Source organism: Naegleria gruberi (genome assembly GCF_000004985.1).
Source record: "Naegleria gruberi genomic scaffold NAEGRscaffold_17, whole genome shotgun sequence".
Taxonomy (NCBI): Eukaryota; Heterolobosea; class Eutetramitea; order Acrasida; family Naegleriidae; genus Naegleria; species Naegleria gruberi.
In genome coordinates this window covers 327,758-347,668 of record NW_003163310.1, presented here as the reverse complement: position 1 = coordinate 347,668, position 19,911 = coordinate 327,758, and the positions used below count along the sequence as shown (strand labels likewise).

The 19,911-nt window shown below is 33.2% G+C and overlaps 10 protein-coding genes across 10 annotated transcripts; 4 read left to right on the top strand and 6 right to left on the bottom strand.

The window, feature by feature from the left end:
- Positions 1–10: 10 nt before the first annotated feature.
- On the bottom strand, positions 11–2,089 carry NAEGRDRAFT_66238 (uncharacterized protein; the record flags this gene model as incomplete). The annotated part of the gene is made up of 1 exon (XM_002678507.1): positions 11–2,089. The coding sequence occupies one exon, from the start codon at positions 2,087–2,089 to the stop codon at positions 11–13; it is 2,079 nt and encodes a 692-aa protein (XP_002678553.1).
- A 1,186-nt stretch (positions 2,090–3,275) lies between these two features.
- On the bottom strand, positions 3,276–4,547 carry NAEGRDRAFT_32708 (uncharacterized protein; the record flags this gene model as incomplete). The annotated part of the gene is made up of 1 exon (XM_002678506.1): positions 3,276–4,547. A coding segment is annotated over one exon (1,272 nt), but the record flags the coding sequence as incomplete, so codon positions are not given.
- A 2,072-nt stretch (positions 4,548–6,619) lies between these two features.
- On the top strand, positions 6,620–8,113 carry NAEGRDRAFT_83096 (proteasome regulatory non-ATP-ase subunit 5). The gene has a single exon (XM_002678614.1). The coding sequence runs from the start codon at positions 6,719–6,721 to the stop codon at positions 8,093–8,095; it is 1,377 nt and encodes a 458-aa protein (XP_002678660.1). The 5' UTR covers positions 6,620–6,718; the 3' UTR covers positions 8,096–8,113.
- A 171-nt stretch (positions 8,114–8,284) lies between these two features.
- Positions 8,285–9,724, bottom strand: NAEGRDRAFT_66235 (uncharacterized protein; the record flags this gene model as incomplete). The annotated part of the gene is made up of 1 exon (XM_002678505.1): positions 8,285–9,724. One exon carries the CDS (start codon positions 9,722–9,724, stop codon positions 8,285–8,287), a length of 1,440 nt encoding a protein of 479 aa, XP_002678551.1.
- A 275-nt stretch (positions 9,725–9,999) lies between these two features.
- NAEGRDRAFT_38790 (uncharacterized protein) lies at positions 10,000–10,945 on the top strand. The gene has a single exon (XM_002678613.1). The coding sequence runs from the start codon at positions 10,092–10,094 to the stop codon at positions 10,905–10,907; it is 816 nt and encodes a 271-aa protein (XP_002678659.1). The 5' UTR covers positions 10,000–10,091; the 3' UTR covers positions 10,908–10,945.
- A 703-nt stretch (positions 10,946–11,648) lies between these two features.
- On the top strand, positions 11,649–12,385 carry NAEGRDRAFT_36291 (proteasome subunit alpha; the record flags this gene model as incomplete). Its single annotated transcript, XM_002678612.1, has 1 exon — positions 11,649–12,385. One exon carries the CDS (start codon positions 11,649–11,651, stop codon positions 12,357–12,359), a length of 711 nt encoding a protein of 236 aa, XP_002678658.1. The 3' UTR covers positions 12,360–12,385.
- A 66-nt stretch (positions 12,386–12,451) lies between these two features.
- On the bottom strand, positions 12,452–13,303 carry NAEGRDRAFT_66232 (uncharacterized protein; the record flags this gene model as incomplete). Its single annotated transcript, XM_002678504.1, has 1 exon — positions 12,452–13,303. One exon carries the CDS (start codon positions 13,301–13,303, stop codon positions 12,452–12,454), a length of 852 nt encoding a protein of 283 aa, XP_002678550.1.
- A 101-nt stretch (positions 13,304–13,404) lies between these two features.
- On the bottom strand, positions 13,405–16,680 carry NAEGRDRAFT_66231 (uncharacterized protein; the record flags this gene model as incomplete). Its single annotated transcript, XM_002678503.1, has 1 exon — positions 13,405–16,680. The coding sequence occupies one exon, from the start codon at positions 16,678–16,680 to the stop codon at positions 13,405–13,407; it is 3,276 nt and encodes a 1,091-aa protein (XP_002678549.1).
- A 980-nt stretch (positions 16,681–17,660) lies between these two features.
- NAEGRDRAFT_66230 (uncharacterized protein) lies at positions 17,661–18,197 on the top strand (the record flags this gene model as incomplete). Its single annotated transcript, XM_002678611.1, has 1 exon — positions 17,661–18,197. One exon carries the CDS (start codon positions 17,661–17,663, stop codon positions 18,195–18,197), a length of 537 nt encoding a protein of 178 aa, XP_002678657.1.
- A 192-nt stretch (positions 18,198–18,389) lies between these two features.
- On the bottom strand, positions 18,390–19,790 carry NAEGRDRAFT_48210 (uncharacterized protein; the record flags this gene model as incomplete). Its single annotated transcript, XM_002678502.1, has 1 exon — positions 18,390–19,790. The coding sequence occupies one exon, from the start codon at positions 19,788–19,790 to the stop codon at positions 18,390–18,392; it is 1,401 nt and encodes a 466-aa protein (XP_002678548.1).
- Between the last annotated feature and the right edge of the window lie 121 nt (positions 19,791–19,911).

Sequence of the window (19,911 nt, the reverse complement as noted above, 5' to 3'; positions counted from 1 at the left end):
TATATTATCATTACTTTAATCTCTCAACAATAACATTGGCTGCTGTTATTAAGTTTTGGGCTTTTTGCCAAATCGAATTCTTTAGAGATTCCATTAATTTTTCATTTGAAAAATCTCCAACAACTTCAGTATTATTATGATAAATTAAATGCATTGCCAATAGAATATTTTGATCTTTCTTTTTTTCAGATACCTTTGGAGATGCATTTTCCATCCTTTTCAAAAGATATGCGTACAAGACATCCCCAATTTCAAATAAATCAAATGTTGGTTGGGAAAATTCACGAAATTCCTTAATAAGTGCTACAGTTTCTTCTGGTGTCAGTGATTTTGTAGCATAAATAATAGTTTTAGATAGAACTCTCCATGGTGAATCCAATTCAAAATCACTTTCAATATACTTCCACAATGATTTCATCAGAGATAGTACTTGACCAGCATTTAGCTTGACTTTTAAGCTCGTTACAGAATTCTCAAAAGCATAAATATTCAAAACCTTTTCTGCTATTGTCGAGAGTGGATCCACCTGTAATATTTCCAAAGCAAGAGAAACAATTAAATGTTTTTCCTCCTTACATAGAGACATTAGTATTTTCATGTATTTCACCTTTGCATAAATATCATTTGGAGCATTTTCATAAAATCTAGCGTGATAATCCTTCACAAGAGGTTTTTTGTTCTGTTTGAAAGCACACTCTGACAAGAAATCCAAAAAGTCATGATTATGAATAAAACCTGGTAATCTGAATAAGAGGTTCTCCAAAGCAGATAAATCAACAGCATTATAACCACCAGTTTGTCTTGTAACCAAAATATCATAATAACCTCTACAAAATGAAGAGAATACCCAACTCAAAGTAAATTTGTTTAGCAAAAATAAACCCTTCTCTTTCTTTGTCATTCTGAACAGGAAGAATGAAACTTGCAATAATGAAGTAAGATGAATCTGATCTGAAAACATCTTAGTGTTCATGTAGGCCTTGACACCAGTCTTGTTGATGTGAGATTTTTCAAGCATGGCTGTCGTTCCTTTCAGAAATGCATTTGCCATAGCTACCTTAGTATGTGTAATTAACAACTCTTCTCTTTCCATCCATAATAATGGATAATGTCCTGATATTTTCTTACTGAAATATTGACCATGAGTGGCCATAATCAATAAAATAGAATTACCAATAGTATCTGCTTTGCTAAATTCCTTCTCAGCTATTAAATGTTTAAAATATAGATATAATCTCTCAATATAAGATATCATTCTAATAACTCTCGTACTATTTTCATTATTTCTTGGCTTGGGTATTGACCAATGATGTTCCAATATTCTTTGTAATCTTCTTCGATTGTAAATTAATCTATCAATCAAATCATGAGGTGGTTTCAATTGTACTTCTCTTGAATTCTTCCCTACCGATGCATTCTCCTTTTTAACTTCCACTTTCACTCCAATGTTTTCCACTTGTTCTGAAGATGTAGAGGCACCACCACCACCGTGATATGTGCTCAAAATGTGGTCAAACATTAGAGTGGATTGACCCTTCTTGTACTCTTCAAAACATTTTGGACATAAGGGAATCATTCGTTTAGGATACATAAACATGGGAATAATTTCAAAAGCCTCATTGTTCCAATCAATAATCGGAGATTCAGATTTACTACTACTACTACCACTATCCAAATAATTATTCTTTAATAGTTGAGAGTAGATGAATATTTGGAATTTCTGGTCGCACGGAACAAAATAACTGATAGCAGACCTTGAATGTTTAAAGTATTTGCAATCCCGAAAGTAAAATCTGATAAAACACGATTTTTCAATACCTGCTCTCTTCACTCTCACACTTTTTAGTTCCAATTCCGAAGTTATGAACAAGTCATTTTCTTGTTTGATACGACCTCGTGATGATGTTACAAATATGACGTCATCCTCTTCATCAATATCAATTGCATTTTCCGAATCCAATCCCATTTCAATAACATCTGCTGTTGTTTTCTTCTCCGATTTAATATTTTCAATTTTAATGTTTTCAAAATTAAAGGATATGGTTGATGATTGAGAGGAATCATAGGTTACCGGTTCATCATCTGACATTATTGAATCATCATCCGATGAGTTATCATCTTCATCACTACTACTATCACCAGAAAGATGTATCCTCTTGAATTGTGTTGACATTTTTTTTATTAATTCTTGCAATTTCTTGAAGGAGAGAATTTTAAAGTTTTTTGAATTTAAACTTTGGAGTAGTTGTCGTAGTAGAGCTGTTGCCATTGTTACTATTGTTAGTAGTTGTGGACTGGTAGTTAGAGGTTGAACCACCACTAGGAGTAGTAGAAGAAGAAGAGGTGCTATTGAAAATATTTTCAGTCAACAAGTCGTCATCCAAATCTTCCACAAGATTACCAATATCATCCCATTCCTCTTTTGTAATACCTAGTGAAGCCTTTTTTGATGGTGCTGTTGGCTCATCATCGTCTAGAACTATATTTTCCACATCAATATCATCATCTGAATCATGGACAGTTTGAGGACGTGTAAAACTTGTTTTAAAATTGAGTTTTGAGGTATTGCTACTACCAGTACTACTATAGGTTTCTCTAAACTTTTTCTTTTCAGCTTCTGACATTGGTTCACAATCTCCTATTGCCTTATGTCTCATTGAACGAATTAACTCTAAGAAAATGAGACCAAAGTTAGAGAGAACATGTCTACCCATACCTGGAATGGAAGCAATAGATTCCATATCGAGTGGTTGTTTTTCACTGAGATCTTGTAGAATTTTGGTTGATAAAATTGCATAAGGTCTTTGTCCTCTAGCAGTAGCCAATTCTGATCTCTTTTGTGTAAGAGCTTCCTTGAGAGCATTTTCAAAGTCTTTCGAAGAGTTTGATTTTGATGACTTGAGATGTTTTTCTAATGAGGTCTTTGGTGCCTTCTTATTCTTACTTCTTGCCAGAATTTCAAACTTAGCTTTACCAGTAATTAAAAGATCTGCCTTCTTTGAAGCAGCAATTTGTGAATAACTTCCACCATACTGATCATTAACATGTACTTTTTCTTCAATATATCCCTCACTAATAAGTTTGGAACCCAGGAAATCTGAAACTTGTTTAGAAACTGATTTACCAGAGCCATGCTCACTAAGCTTATCATGTTGTAAAGTTTTGATTTTTTGAGTGTTAGAACCTCTCCAAACTGATACAACATGTGACAGAGTACATCTAAAAGCACCAATACTCTTAAGAAGCTTAACAAAGGATGCTGCTTCTTTTGTGAAATCCTTTCTTTCAACAGGTGTTTCATCACAACAATTATCGCACATTTTTGAACAGACTTTTGGATCAAATGATTCACCAAAGTGTCTCAATTGTACAACTCTTCTACATTCACAATCATTTTCACAATATGATACAATCTTGTTAATATTTTCATAGCCACTCTTGTTGGTGTTTTCATTTTCTAAGAACTTTTGTTGTCTTGCCTTGTCTGCATATGAATAGAAAAGAATACAATGACTTGGTAGTCCATCTCTTCCAGCTCTTCCTGATTCTTGATAATAATCTTCAATAGATTTTGGTAAACTGTGGTGAATAACAAATCTAACATCAGGCTTATTGATACCCATACCAAAAGCAATAGTGGCAACAATAATCTTAAGTTCATCTCTGCTCCATTTTTCATGTACTTCTTGTTTGTCTGCTGCTTTAATATCAGAGTTATAAACACCAACATCATGTCCAAGAGTGGTCAATTCTTCAGCCATTTTTTCACAATCCTTCTTACTCAAACAATAAATAATTCCTGATTGATTTGGATATTTCTTATTAATAAATTCTGAAATTTCTTTTGCTGTTTTTTCTAATGTTTGTTTCTTTCTAACTTCATAATACAAGTTTGTTCTATTGAAGGAACCTTTCAATGATACACAATTCTTAATTTTAAGTTGATGAATAATGTCTTCTTGAACAATTCCTGTAGCAGTAGCTGTAAGTGCAATTAAAGGAACATCTGGAAATTCATCTTTAAAAATACCTAGTTTTCTATAGTCAGGTCTAAAATCGTGACCCCAATTACTAACACAGTGAGCTTCATCAACAACTACTCTCTTAAATAATCCTCTTTCATGTAATCTTCTCAAAATATTTAAGAAAGTTTCACTCCTAGAAATTTTTTCTGGTGTTACATAAAGTAATCTAAAACTTGGATTTCTAGATCCTAATTCTCTATAAATATCCTTTGTAGTTTCTGAATCTTGTTCACTTGTCAAAAATACTGCTGGAATATCTAAATTGATTAATGACATAACTTGATCTTGAATTAAGGAAAGTAAAGGAGAAATGACAATAGTTACACCTCCACTTGATCCTACATCAATAATTGCAGGTAATTGATAACAAAGACTTTTACCACCACCAGTTGGCATAATAATAAAAACATCTCTTCCCGATAATGTTGCATTAATAGCTTCAAGTTGTAGAGTTCTAAATGATGGAATACCAAAAACATCTTTCAAAGTACTTCTTAAAACACTACTCCATTCAAAAGATTCTTTAGCATAAAATGAAGCATCATGATTGCTTGAACTACTGCTACTAGCAATTGCCCTGCTACTACTTGTTTTAGAAGAATATGAATTATCGTTATATGATGTATAATTGCTTGAACCATAATTTGAAGTTACAGCACCATAACCATCATCGTCATCATTAATATTTACAGTGTTACTATTATAATTATTCTTTGTAAAATTATTGTTTGTGCTAGTTTGATAATTTGAATGATTAGACTGACTTCCAGTAAAAACAACATCTTCATCATCCAAATCTTCTATCTGGACTAGATTGTTATCACCACCAAGTGGTGTATTGTTGTAATCGTTGTAATCATCATAATAATCATCATTTGGAGGTGAAACATTTGGAGTGCTTTTTGTGAATGTATTGGAGGAGAAGATGGGTGTAGACTTTAGGCTTGTGTTACTATTTTCTGTATAAGATTTGGATGTGAGGGTAGGTGTGCTATTTGAAGTATTCTTATTATTGGAATAATTATTAACTGGTGTATAAGGTGTTGAAATATCATGATTATTTACATTTTCTGACTGCAAGTCCAAAGCTTGACTTTCTAGTGTTTTCTTTAAATCTTCCAATTGTTCCCTGTGCTCTTTGAAATCTTGGAGAGTTTCATTATCTGAATTTCCATTATGTTCAGCAAAATCAAGACAATCACTGAGAAGTCCACTAAAATGAGCAGTCAATCGTTGATAACTTTCTACAAGGTTTTTCAAATTTGAAATATCACTGCTGCTACTACTACTAGAAGCACTTTTTGGTGTGCTTTTTGAAAGTGAAGGTGAGGTGAATAAATTTGTTGTTGACTTGGTGCTATTTGTTGGTAATAAACTCTTTGGCTTGGCAGTATTTGTATCTGCTGGTTTTGAAGGTATTACAAATTTCTTTTTTGGCATTGTTTCAGTTCTAGTTGTTGAATGATTTGAATTTTCTTCAAAAACAAAATCATCATCCACCATATTTGTTTCAGTTTTGTTTGAGCTCTTTGAACCATTAGATGAGCCAATATTATTATTATTACGTGGAGGAAGTAGTGAAGTACTTTTAAAAGTTGGCAATTTTGGTTTTGATGCTGATGTACTACTATTAGATTCATCTAATTCATCAAAATTTAAATCATCGGATGTAATATCAATTTCATCAATATTATTTACATTGGATGTGGTTGTCAATGAAATCAATTCATCCATTTCTGCATCCTCTTCATCTTTATCCTTCCAAAGCCTTTTTTGATTTGACTTGAATGTGACAGTGCTCGAGTTATTAGTAGGTTCTTGTTTTGTTTTAATTCGTACCATAGATTTTTGTTGTTGGGCTATGTTAGTACTTGTTGTCGTTGTTGGAGGTTTTAGTAATGAAGAGGCTCTCACAAACGACGATGGTTTGCTACTATTTGAATCGGAATCTAAATCTTCAACAATTAATTCTTCATCCTCCTCTTCTATTTTTCTCTTTTTAATTGTAGGCTCTTCTATTGTGGTGGATGATGGCTTTGGATTTAAAATTGACCCATAACCTGATGTGTCACCACCATTTCTTGATGAACTATTATACCTATTATTTGTTGTTGTTGTGGATGTAAAATTATTTGGTGATGTTTCAGCCTTTCTTTTAAATGTGAATCCTCCTGTTGTTGATGATGATGAAGATCCGGAGTTGTTAGTTGAATTTGAGGGCTTCTTATTAAAGCCTGCCAAAAGTTGGCCCAAATTATTTTGCATCATGTTATCGAAGTAAAACGACTATTTTTTTTCATATGAATATTTTTTAAATTTTCTAGTTAACAATGGAAGAGCGGGAAAGTCAATTCTTTCGAAAACTGGATGTTCAAAATTATTTGACTTGACTGAATCAAAAAATTACCGAATCTTAATGGTAAAGTGACTTCAACTCTAAGAATTATTAACTATTGATGATGCTCAATAATTTTCTTAATAAAGTTCTACAGTTGTAAGAAACGAAGATGAAAAATTTGGCTTTGTCATATGGCAAGAGGAAGTAAAGTTCTATTTTTAAAATTTAAAATCAAAAATACATTAAAAAAATACAAGTGTTCTATTGTTGCGTAATTGCTTTGCATTAACACTCGTGTTGTATATCCATCATCAATTTGCAAGCCAATCCATACTAATTTAATAATAGTAACATAATGCCACTTCCAACATTCGATCCAGAAGATTCTTCTGAAGATCAACAAAGTAAAAAGATGAATGTTGATTATACCGAACAAACCGAGGCCACTCTTCAAAGTGCTTCTACTGCTTTGGATCAAGGAGGAATCAACAAATTAAAGGAAGTTCTTGAACCTGTTTTAGCTTTGGAAAAGACTGTTCGTCTTGCTGAAGATTATGAAAATCTCTCTAAAATTCTTGTCCAAATAATTGCTTTCTGTGCTAAAGTTCAAGCTTGGGATGAATTGAATGATCAATTAAATAGTCTTAGTAAGAAACGTGCTCAATCAAGAGGTGGTACTCAAAAGATGATTCAAGAAGCTATGAAATATATTGATTCTACTCCATCTTTGGAAAGAAAGATTGAATTAATCAATAATATTCGTAAAATTACTGAAGGTAAAATATTTGTTGAATTGGAAGGTGCTAGAGTTATTAGAATGTTGGCAAAGATCAGAGAAGAAGAAGGAAATATTGCTGAAGCTGCTTCATTGTTACAAGATGTTCAAGTTGAAACAATCGGAAGTATGGAAATTAGAGAAAAGATTGAATTTATTCTTGAATCTATTAGATTATGCATTGAAAAGCAAGATTTTGTTCGTGCTGTCATTGTATCAAAGAAAATTACAAAGAAGAGTATTTCTGAAGAATCTCACCAAGATTTAAAGATTCGTTTCCATGAACTTATGATTCGTTTCTATAATAACAAGAAGCAATATTTAGATATTTTCCGTTCATACCAACAAATTTTCACTACACCTATCATTCAAGCAAATGAAAAGGATTGGATGAATATCTTACAACGTATGGTTTTATATATTGTTTTGGCTGAATATGGTAATGAACAAAACGATCTCATGCATAGAACCTTTGAAGAAAAGAAATTAGAAGAACCACAATTACAACCATATAGAAACTTGCTTAAGCAATTTGTAAATCGTAGTTTGATTAATTGGCCACAATTCGAATCAACATTTGGTTCATTAATTAAGGATCACCCAATTTTCAAGACTTCTCCAGAAACTTATGCCGATCTCAGAAGTAGAATTGTTGAAAAGAATATTCGTGTCATTGCTCAATTTTATTCTAGAATTCCAACTAAACGTTTGTGCTCATTGTTGTACTTGGGTGAAGAAGAAGTTGAAGGATACATTTCAAGAATGGTTACCTCCAAGACAATTCTTGCCAAGATGGACAGATTGGATGGTCTTGTTGTTTTCAAACAATTACAAACTGGTGACAATAATGAAGTTTTGAACTCTTGGTCACACGATATTGTGAATTTGCTTCAATTGGTTGAAAAGTCAAACCACCTTATTAACAAGGAATACATGATCCAAGGTGCTAGACAATAAATTGTAAAATAATTTCTCTGTAATATCTCCTGCATATTTTATTAAAATCAAGATTCAGGAAAAGTCTGGTAAAACGATTTCAATTTTCCCTGCTTTTGCTTACACTAGTGGAACGAGCAAGGGCTGTTTTTGGGTGATTTAAGAATTGGGAGTAAAAGATTCTAAAATGAATAGCCAAACATCTCAGGATTAACAAAATCTCAAATAAATATCGCTGTAAGATTTAGGAGTTTCCTTGAATAATTGTCTAAATTCATCATGAATTTTAAAGCAATAGTGAACTTGGATGACTGTGTGGAGACTTTCCTTCCTTGGTTGACTATGTGCAGTTCTTGTTTCACAGGCTGGGATAGTACAAATCACATTTACCAACTCTGGATATCCCTTAAAAGGCTGATAAGCCACCAAATCAACATGCAGGAAATCGGCACCCTCAGTTCGTACTTCAGTGCTACTCTTTCTGAGAGTGATATGCTTTTTCTTGATGGTAGTTTCAAATCCATCATCATCAACTAGAGTACCCACTTTAGTAATTGGTTGTGAGCTCTTCAAATTTCCAGAGTAGGGTTCAATATTTTTGATTGTTGAGTTTTTCAGGTCAACTAGAATCCATTTCACATTTTGAGTGAATGTCCCCCAATCCTTATATTTAACACTGTGCCAATAAGGTCCATTTTTACAAAGCATAAAGAGGAAACAACTATCCGTCAATCTGCAAGATCCAGAAATGTTAGAATTGTCTGTGAAAAATTTAAAAAAGTCCAGTAAGGGAGATTTTGATAATTTTCCGCTGTATAATTTGGTATCTTCATCGTATTGGATAGATATTTTTCTAATAATGTGACAAATCTTCTTATTTTTTTCATCTTGATAACTATAGGTCAGATAATTTTCATCAATACAGTCTAGTCTTGTTAAAAAACTCCAATATAATGGATAGTTGTTTGAATCCAATGGAAGAGGTTGTATTCTAACATCGTATTTCCTCAATTCGTCCAAAGACCCTTCATCTCTAATGATAAGTGGTTTCAGTACTGTATCCTGTTCGTTATGAACAATCATACACATTTTGTTAAATTCATTTTCATTCGGTTTGTGAAGGAAAATATGCTGAGGAATAACGCTATTCCAATTTGAAAATATTTCACTTCTCAACAATTTTGGTATCTTTTCAACATTCAAACTCGAATAAAAAATATTTTCCTGATTCAAATCAATAATGAATTTAAAGCTATCCTTCAAACAATAGAAATCAATGACCTTTCTCGTTCCATTATTTGTCGATGGATGAGCCTCAACGAATGGTGTTGAATAAGCATATTGATACCTTATCTTTTTAAATTGAAAATCATTTCCAAACTTTTCCATCTTACCAATATTATAAGGTTCATTCCATATTGAATTTACTTTGATAATTCCAAGTCTCGTTGAAACCTCTGGAGAATTATACAATCTAGCAACACTTGATTTCTGAACTAGACAAATCATATGAGAAATTGAATGGCAAGCCTGCGAGAATTGATAATCAGAAAAATAATAACCATGATCCGTAGAGTGACAAATCATAGCCAGAGATGAAATTGAATATTCATCCCGAAGGTATTCTTCATCCAGCTGCTGTTTGGGCATTTTTTTAATTACTAATTTTTTCATATTGAGAAGAAACTGAAATCTTAATTGAAAATTTCAAAAAGTTTGTAAAGAACTCTGATAAATTACAAGAAGATTGATTTTTATTATTTAAAAAACTTTGAGGCTTGCCACTATATGTAACCACAAGCAAAAACAATTAAATTTTGTTTCCAATTTTCTTCAAGTAATTCTATCATGCTAAAAATAAAACACCATTCCATTCTCAACGCTGGAAAACCTTTGTTCTGAAGAAAAATTAATCAAAAAAATATTCAATACCTGAAAACACCCTGCTTGTGTTAGGAAATTTTCATCAAATATTGTAGGACAGGAATTTAATATTCATCATATTTTGTATATAAACATGTCATCAACAATTGGAGGCTTTGAATTTGATAATGTTGCCCGTAACATTTATCTTCAATCAAATCTTAATGTAACACCACCAAAAGTACTCAAGACTGGTACAACAATTTGTGGTGTAGTTTACAAGGATGGTGTTGTTTTGGGAGCTGATACAAGAGCTACTGAAGGTCCTATTGTCGCTGATAAGAATTGCGAAAAGATTCACTACATTGCTCCAAACATTTATTGTTGTGGTGCTGGTACTGCTGCCGATACTGAAAATTCCACTGCATTGATCAGTTCTAAATTACAACTCCATCGTTATGCCACAGGTAAACAATCACGTGTTGATACATCAATGACAATGTTTAAACGTATGTTATGGAAATATCAAGGACATGTTAGTGCTGCTTTGGTTTTGGGTGGTGTTGATGTTAATGGACCTTCTCTTTATACAATCTATCCTCATGGTTCTACTGATAAATTACCATTCGTTACTATGGGTTCAGGATCATTGGCTGCCATGTCAGTTTTTGAAGCTGAATATAAGGATGATATGTCTGAAGAAGAAGCTAAAGCTATTGTTCACAAGGCTATTTCTGCTGGTATTTACAATGATTTGGGTTCTGGTTCAAATGTAGATTTATGTGTCATTAATAAGGAAGGTGTAGCTAACTATATTCGTGGTTATGACGTACCTTCTGGAAGAAAGTATCGTCGTGAATATGTTATTCCTCGTGGTACGACTGCTATTTTGAACCAAAAGGTTCTTGAATTGAAATCAAAGTTGGTTGTTGAAGAAACTATTAGCACAGCAATGCAAACCTCTGAATAATTCCATTTTGTAAATTATCATATAAAAAAATTGTAACTATCCCAATCTTAAAAATATCAAATTCTTCTTAAAGATGTCAATCTAATGAATTGGGTTTTAAAGAATTTTGGATTATCAAAGAGAAAAAGCAAATCCTTGCTGTTCAACACTAACTGAGAATTTATTTACAATATGTCTACTTGTTTGGACTCAAATTATCAACACCATACGGATTAAAGTTGGCTTGTTTGTCACTGAATACATTTTGTTGATTCTGATCCAAATCTTGATTTACATTGGAAACATTTGAAACATTTGCTTGTTGTTTTTTAGTCTTTTTTGGCTTGTGTTGCTTACTAATGGTGGTTCCAAACTTTTTCCGTTCCTTCTTTGAGATTTCCATCTTGATTATTGTTTTTTTTGTTATTTAAACTTGTTTTTGCCTATTTGATATTTAAACAATTTCTCACGTTGTTTAGTCAACTCAAGTAAGGCAATTTTCTGAAAATAGCTTTTCTACATTTTCTAATCATCCTCTTAAAAAAGAGGTTATTATCTTTGTGAATTCACCTGTTATTCAACAAATAGAACTAGAACAATTATCTGGTTTGTTAACAACCTCTTCTTGTCATCGGATCACAGCTTTGTATTTTCATCAATAATTTTAAATTAAATTTTTGTGATGATCAAAAACTTCAAGCCAAATGCTGCGGATTTCTCAAGTTATTTTTGGATTGAGGGAAGTAATAAACATTATAAAAAATGAGTAGAAGATACGACAATAGAACTACAACATTTTCACCTGAAGGACGATTGTATCAAGTCGAATATGCTATGGAAGCTATCAGCCATGCTGGTGCTGCTCTCGGTATTATTGCCACCGATGGTATTGTATTAGCTGCTGAAAAGAAAATTACTTCCAAGCTTCTCGATAATGAAAAGAAAACAGAAAAGATGTACAAATTAGATAAACATATTGGATGTGCTGTTGCTGGTATTACAGCTGATGCCAACATTTTGATTAACTCTGCTCGTCTCCACGCTCAACGTTATCAATTCATGTATCAAGAACCAATACCAGTAGAACAACTTGTAAAAACTCTCTGTGATTCAAAGCAAAGTTACACACAATTTGGTGGTATGAGACCATTTGGCGTCAGTTTCTTGTATGCTGGTTGGGATAAACAATATGGATATCAATTGTATCATTCTGATCCTTCAGGAAATTATGGTGGATGGAAAGCTACAGCAATCGGAGCTAATAATCAAGCTGCTCAATCAATCTTGAAACAAGAATGGAAGGAGGATTTGAAGATTGGTGCTGCTAAAAAGTTGGCTGTCAAGGTCATGACAAAGACAATGGATAGTACTAGTTTATCAAGTGAAAAACTAGAGTTTATTACTTTCACCAAAGACCAATCTGGAGAAGTTGTTTATACAGTCCTTCCTGATACTGAGGTAGATCAATACTGAAGGAAGCTCAAGAAGAAAAGGAGAAGAACAAAAGAATAAGAATATAAATTATTGGATAAATTTCTTTATTATTATAAATTGGAATAATTATTTTAATCATCAACATCTTCGGAATCATCATTTGGAATGAATGGAGCCACAAAGAATTGGAAACTACCTCCCTCTAATCCATATAATATTCCAAGAGGACCATTCTCACAAACTTGAAACAATACCTGATCTGAAATCTTACTTGCACGAGAAATAACTGATAGTATTTTGAATGGATATTCATTACCAATATTAACAAATTCTTCTTCCCTCTCACTTATACTAATGGAAACATTTTCTTCACCATTGGAAATATCAATACTTGCCTTGATGAATTCATTCCAAGTTTTGAGAGTTAGTACAAAATCATCCCTCTTCTCTACTTCTAATCTGAATCGATTACCATTCAAGTGGTGCAAGTCTTGAATCATTTGAGAAAAGTTTTGAGTATTCATTAATATTTCCACTCTTGCTTGTTGGTCAAAATCATTAATTTCATAACTTTCATTATCACATATTTCGAATTGTGAGAGTTGATAGGTAAACTTTCTGAGTGGATTCTTCTTCTTGATGTGGAGTAGTATGTCTGAGGCTTCGTCATTGGATGGAAATTGAATATACAAACTATCATCGGATTTCAAGCCTTTTGTTACTTGGGAAAATATTTTCAAATTAATTCCATAGTGCTTCTCAAAGTTGGGTAGTTTAATTCTTCTAGTTTGATCCTGATTAACAAATACGAAGGCTTGATTTTCCAATAATCTAAATTCAAAGAGAACAACCTTATAATTATCCACAGCATGAATGAATAGACTTGAGGAGGATACTTCAAAGTTGACCAAATCTGTAAAGTGACTCATCAATTCTATTACTTTGGAAATCAAACTCGGATCATTAATCTTACAACCAATCATCTTTTAGTCAATCTAAGGATTCCCTCTCACTGTAGAAGCTGTTTATTTTTTTGAAAAAGTTATTCGCAACAAGGCTTGTTAAGGCTGTTTTTTTAAATCTTTTAAAAATCAAATTCTGCCATCATAGCTTTAAGGGATGTCACTTTCTTTGTGTTCTTCTCCTGATTATTAGTTTTGGATGGAGAGGAAGATGAAGGTTTTGGAACTGATGAAGTAGATGAGTTTGTAGATGATGAAGCTGGAGGAGGTTGTTTCTTTGTAGATTTGGAGAAGAAAATATTGGCAAAACTAACATCTTCCTCATCGTCATCTGTTTCATCCATATCTTTCTTATTGTTTGGAGCTAGTGTTGGCTTACTTGTTGAAGAAATATTACTCGAAAGTGCACTAGTATTCGAAACAGTTGATTGTTTTGTAATAATTGGAGAGGATGGTTTCTTCTTTGTTTGCTTGGAGAAGAAGATATTTGCAATACCACCTTCTTCGTCATCATCACTTTCTTCCATTCGATCTTTACCCAGATTTGAATCTTTTTTTTCTGTTGTTGAGCTAATGGGCGTAATTAACTGTTCTTTCTTCGTTTCGACATTTGGTTTCTTTTTAGAGGAGGAAAAGAAAATGCTGCTTGCATCTTCATCATCGCTTTCATCCATTGCTTGTTTTGTTTCATGGATAGGTTTTCTCTCTTCAACTGTATTACTTTGCAAAACAGGTTTAACAGGTTTTACATTAGTTTCTTCCAAGTTATTTGGTTTCTTTTTCTTTGATGTTGCAAAGAATATACTGCCAACATCCTCATCAGAGGATTCATCCTCTTCATTTTGTTTCTGAACTGTTGGCTTAACAGGACTGGGGAGCTTTCTCTTTTTAGGGCTCTGAGGTTCTTGCTTTATGATGACACTAGGTACAGAATTGAGAACTGGTTTTTCACTGGTTGTGACAACTGAAGGTTTAGATGACGGTTTTGAAAAGAAAATATTTCCAAATGCTTCATCTTCGTCATCACTGCGTTGTTCCTTCTTCACAATTGTTGCAGGTTGTGGTTTTGATTTGGTGACATTCTCTGGTGACATTTCTGGAATTGGCCTTATGGAGCTATCCTTGGATTCTTGCTTGGCTTCAGAGGATTTTTGTTTTTGTTTTGAGAAGAATATATTTCCAAATGATTCGTCTTCCTCTTCATCACTCTCTTCTATTGGATCATTATCCACAGATTCCTTTTTCACTTTCTTTTTGTTTGTTTTTGGTTTTTCATTCGTGCTCGTAGACTCTGAATCTGTTTTGTTTTTGGATTTAATTTCCTTCTTCTTCTCGGCGTATTCATTGGCTAATTCCTTGTGCTTGTCAACATAAACTTGTTTTTCCTCTTCTGATAATTGCTTCCACCTGGCTCCTAATTCTTTTGCCACTTCAGAAGCAGCAACCTTTCCTCCCAACTCTTCCTTAACTGCATCTCTATACTCATCACAATACAAAAAGAAACTAGTTTTTGGTTTTTTGAGATCCGATTTTGAATCAGACTTGGTGGAGGAAGACTTTTGTGGCTTTTCTTTTGAGCCACCCATCCAACTTGGTAGAGTTTTCTTCTTTTTTGGTTCTTGAGATGGCTCTACAGATGATTCTGGCTTTACAGCAAATGAGACTGGTGGAGGATCTTGGGATATGACTTTGGATTCACTGAGTTGACTTTCTGATTGAGAGCCAAGTGATCCAGATTTTAGAATCTTTTCCTTTTCCTCAATTTTCTGCTCATTTCCCATATTCCTGTTAGAAATAATGGACACATAGGATAATATACTGGCACAAACATGTTTACATTTTCCTTGGCTTCCAATAGGGCATGTACAAATTCCTTTAACAATTTTACCTTGTTTCATAAGGATCTCCTCTCTGTAAAAAGTATCCTTCTCAGTTGCGCTGGAACACTTGGCATATAATTTAAAATGATTTGGTTTTTCTGGAATGAGTTTTACCATTACATCATAAATTTGGGTTTCCATGTCCCTTCCTTTCTGGAATGTCAGTAATCCAAAGTAGTCACAAATTGAAGAAATACTCATATCTGTTACCGGAAATTGATAAATATCTGAGGTTTTTCCATCAGACGTTGTTACAGGAGCAGAAGCTTGAGATTTCGAAGAGCTTGGGCTATTAGTTCCAACCTCAAGACCCTTTGATAACCTAGAAGTTTGCTTTGGTGAAAATCTCTTTCTTTCATTATTCATGGTTTCTATTGCGTTGTTCATTTGATTAGATACACTATACTCATTAATTCGTTCATAGTATTGTACAAAGTTGTTGAAATCATTTTGAGAAGAGAATTGTTTGATATGGTGAGTGTCTAATATGACGCCAAAGAGTATTGATTTGATTTCCTTCTTTTGAATATCCTTAAAAATACCAATACTGAAATTATTTGTGTGATTTACAGTTAATTCTTGAACAAGTGGAAATCTTCCTATAAATTTTGAAATAGATTTACCATCTGGTTTCCAATCGTTAAGTTGAACAAATTCAATTTGTTTAAAATAGGATGGCTGATTAGTTCTATAATCTAATTGACAAAGTGCAAATTTTTGTTCCATTTGAATGCTGTTAATTTCTGCTATTGATATTTCTGAAATACTTGAAAAATCCAACAGCAAAAGTCCTATTTTAGACATTTTAAAGTACAAATCGCTGTTAAAGTAAATACACGAATCATCTAGGTTACATTCTTGCTTGAAAAATTTCTTGTGTCTTGTGGAGGCAGTTGTATTGGCACCACTGAGTTGGGCTAAACTTTGTGATATAAATGGAGAGGTCAGAACTAGTGATTCCGAAGCAGCCAGTGATTGATAGTAAAATAAGGTAGAAAATAATAGTGTTTCATCTCTTTTGAGTTGAGAGAAATTAGAGTTACTAATCTGTACAGTATAAATTGGGAATGGAAAGTATTTACAACATGTCTTTGATAACCAGGTTTGAAATTGTTCGAATGTTTTCTTAGATTTGAGGGAATCACACAGCCTATCAAAGTCTTTCTCGATAAGAATTACAATTATTCTACCGTTAGGTTTGATTTTCATCCATTGAGTAAAAATCCAATGAACATGGGACAGAGGTCCAGAATCTGTATCCGAATCGACGAGCATTGAATGAACAAATATTAACCCATCCACAATTAGTCCCTGATGATTAAATTCAATTCTATCCCTGTTCAGTATAGTTAATTTTACAGGTTGTTCAATAATTGTATCAAACCCTTCATCCTTAGTTGGTACTATTGATTTCTTCTCATCATCCAAAATGTTTGATGTTTGAAATGGTCCATCAGTAGTAAGAGTTAGAGGAATAGAAGATGAATTTGAGCAATATCTATCCACAAAAAAGCTCATTGTTTGATTCATGTAAAATTGAAACTCTAATAATTTTGGATTTTCACAATTAAAGTAGAGTGCCCCAACTGTGCATGAAGGAATACTTTGTTTGATTTTGTCAATTAGAGATTTCCTAGTTTCTTTCACCAAATTAGTGTCATCAATAACTACGTTTTTCTTTAAACTTTCTAATAGAATTCCGCCACAAATACTATACCTTTTCCAACTTTTTAATAATCTTTTTAAATGTAGCATGAATAGATAAATTATCCTTCTTCCACTCCTCGAGAGAAATCCTCTCATGGCTCGCTGAAAAATTCCTCTGATAACAAAGTGTCTTATTCGAACATCTTCTCCCAATCAACAATATTAAATTACAACTCTTCAACGAATTTAAATCACTTTGATTTTCCTTCTTCATCGGAGCAGAAAGAAGAGGATTTTGAGACATTTTTTTCTGCTTATTGGCGGGTTAAAAACTTCCATCAACAAGTGGATGTTCTTCCAATCTGAAAACGATAGAATTTTATTAATTACTTTGTTGATTGTAAAAAAGTGAGATGTTGGATGCATTATAACGCGTTCCTCTCATTACGTGAGGGGTAGCAAAGCCTGCTCTCGACACTATGTCACACTATCAAAGACATGACCTTCTTTTTCAGAGATGGGCAGCAAGAGAGGTGTGAATAATTGTAAATGTCTAAGTTTATTGGAAGGAATGCAATGCTGAAAAGCATTGGAGAATATTCCTTGCTTATGTTTGTGGGTTGAACATTTTTTGAAAAAATAATAAAATTTTGAATCTTTGAAATTTTTGAACGGAGTATCAGTTGCTTCGGGCCGAGCCAATGTGACCATGAAAAGTAATCACTGAGTTATGAATTGAAAATCAATTGTATTTCTTATGGTTGATATTATTGAGAAGCTGAAAAAAGTCTAAGAAGGTGGCGAATTGTTTCAAAATTGTCCTCCAAACACATTTTATCCAAATTAAAAAAATGACTGAATCATCATCCAGCAAACCATCATCATCTTCATTTACACCTCTTCGTGAACACAGTGCAAATGGTGATATTCCAACTTTATATAGTACATTCCACAAACAATCTATACAAAAATCCATTGACGAAAAACAAAAATTAGGTGAAATTCCGACCCGTGCTGTAAAACAAAATTCCTTCCAAAAACTTCTTTCCCACATTCCTCCTATTAAATATAGATTTGGCCGTGAAGCTTTCAAGTTTGGTTGGTATTTGTTGTATCCTTTCGGAGTTGTTTTTGCCATTTCCCAACCAGCTATCAAGGAGTGGATTGTTTCTAAAATGCCTGAAACTAAATCCTACATGGATAATTGGCAATCTTCACAAAGTCAAGAAGAAGTTGATTTGGCCAAGAATATGCAACAAGTTGAACTTGGTAATGCCAGTAACTATAATTTGTATTGGCAAGAAAAAACAAAGAATGACGAAAGAGTCAAAAAGTTCTTGGAAATGCAAAGAGGAAGAGTTGAAAAGGATATGGATAGAAATGATTAAGATATTTCAAAAGAAATTGATACGGATATTTGAAACCAATTTAAACTTTTGAAAACTCAACTAGTAAATTAGATAGAGCATTTTAAATGTAAATATGAATACGTAAAATGGAAGAAATTCTCTCAATAAAATTAATTTAATTAAGATTTCTGAGACACTAAGAGCAAACTTGGATTTTTATTCTGAAGAGTATCATTCTTGAGCAGTTGGATCTAATTTGATAACTTTGGTTCCATTTTGGTCATAAGTTTTAGCTCCAATTTCCTTCATGATTTGGAGAACTTGGTTCTTTCTTTGATCTTTTTCCTGTTCAGAAGAGCAATCTTTAAAGAACTTCTTCTTGAAACGACTTGTCTTGACTTCACCCTTCTTCTTCAAATACTTTAGGATTGAGTTCTTTAGTTTGTCATTCTCTGACACTGGCTCTGTTTTGACCTTCTTGGCCTCTGGTTCTTCTGTCTTGACTTCAGATGAACCAGAAGAGTTTTCTTCGACCTTTCTCTTTTTGGCTTCTTTGATCTTTTCCTTCAATTGTTCATTTTCATCATCTTCCTCATCGACCTCCTCTCCATTTTCTTTCTTGATGAGCTTATCCAATTCTCGTCTTGAGGTCTTTTCCTTTTCCTTACGCATCTTTTCTTCGTCGTCAGAGTCAGAATCCGAGTCAGATCCATTTTCGTCATCAGATCCGAAAACTTTCTTTGCTTCCATTCTATCTTCCCTAGAAATTTTCTTTGAATATTCATCTTGTTCATCATCATCATTAACATCCTCAAAGTCCATTTCATCATCGATTTCCTTTTCCTTCTTTCTCTTTCTATCATGTTTTAATTCCTCAGCAATTTCAGGTTTAATTCTCTTCCATTGATCGCTCATCAGGGAATCTTTTTGTTTCATCTTTTTTTCAGCTTGTTCCAAAGTTAGAGGAACAGCATTGGCTTTTAAAATTCTTGGCCTGAAAGTCAACCATTGTGATCCGACAGGTAAAACTCCAAATTCTTGTTGTCCTGTTTGAGGATTTTCTCTAATGATAAAGAGAGCATATTTGGCATCCTGAGTTTCCTCTGGAATACCTTCAAAAGCTTTCTTTGGTGGCTCAGCATTTTCGAAAATATATTCATGTTTTTGATTTCTTCTTACTTGTTTCTTTTTTTGGAATGGATTTTCTTCTTCTGGTTCTGGTTCCTCTTCTTGTGGTTTTTCCTCCATATCAGCCTCTTCATCCTCCTTTCCTTTAAGTCTGATTTTTAATTGTCCAGGCATTGATTCAAAGTCCAAAACCTTTGGGAATTTACAAATGTAGTATGCATTCGGTGTAGCAACCTTGGTAAGACGTAATTCAGTAACATTTACATTAGGAGGTGGTCTATTATAATTTACATTTTGTGGTGGTGCTTGTCTTGGTATATGTGTAGGTGGTGCTGATCGGTTTTGTATTATTGGTTTGGGAGTTGGTGATGATGATGATGCCGATGGTGTTGCATTACCACCTTGTTGTCTTTGTAACATCAACTTCCTTCGTTGCTCCTTCTGGAGTTGAAGGGCAGACTTGGCGAATGGATTTTTTATTGATTGCTGTTGTTGATTATTCATTTTTTTTAATAGTTTAATTTTTCAATTTAAAAACTTCATCCTTCTTTTGTTGTTTTAATTAATTAATTTGTGATGGTTTTTATTCACCAACTTCACACATAAAACCTTCATATTAACTTAT

What these genes read in the sequence shown, in the direction of transcription:
- NAEGRDRAFT_83096 (XM_002678614.1), top strand. Translation starts at nt 6,719, where the DNA reads ATGCCACTTCCAACATTCGATCCAGAAGATTCTTCTGAAGATCAACAA.
- NAEGRDRAFT_38790 (XM_002678613.1), top strand. Translation starts at nt 10,092, where the DNA reads ATGTCATCAACAATTGGAGGCTTTGAATTTGATAATGTTGCCCGTAAC.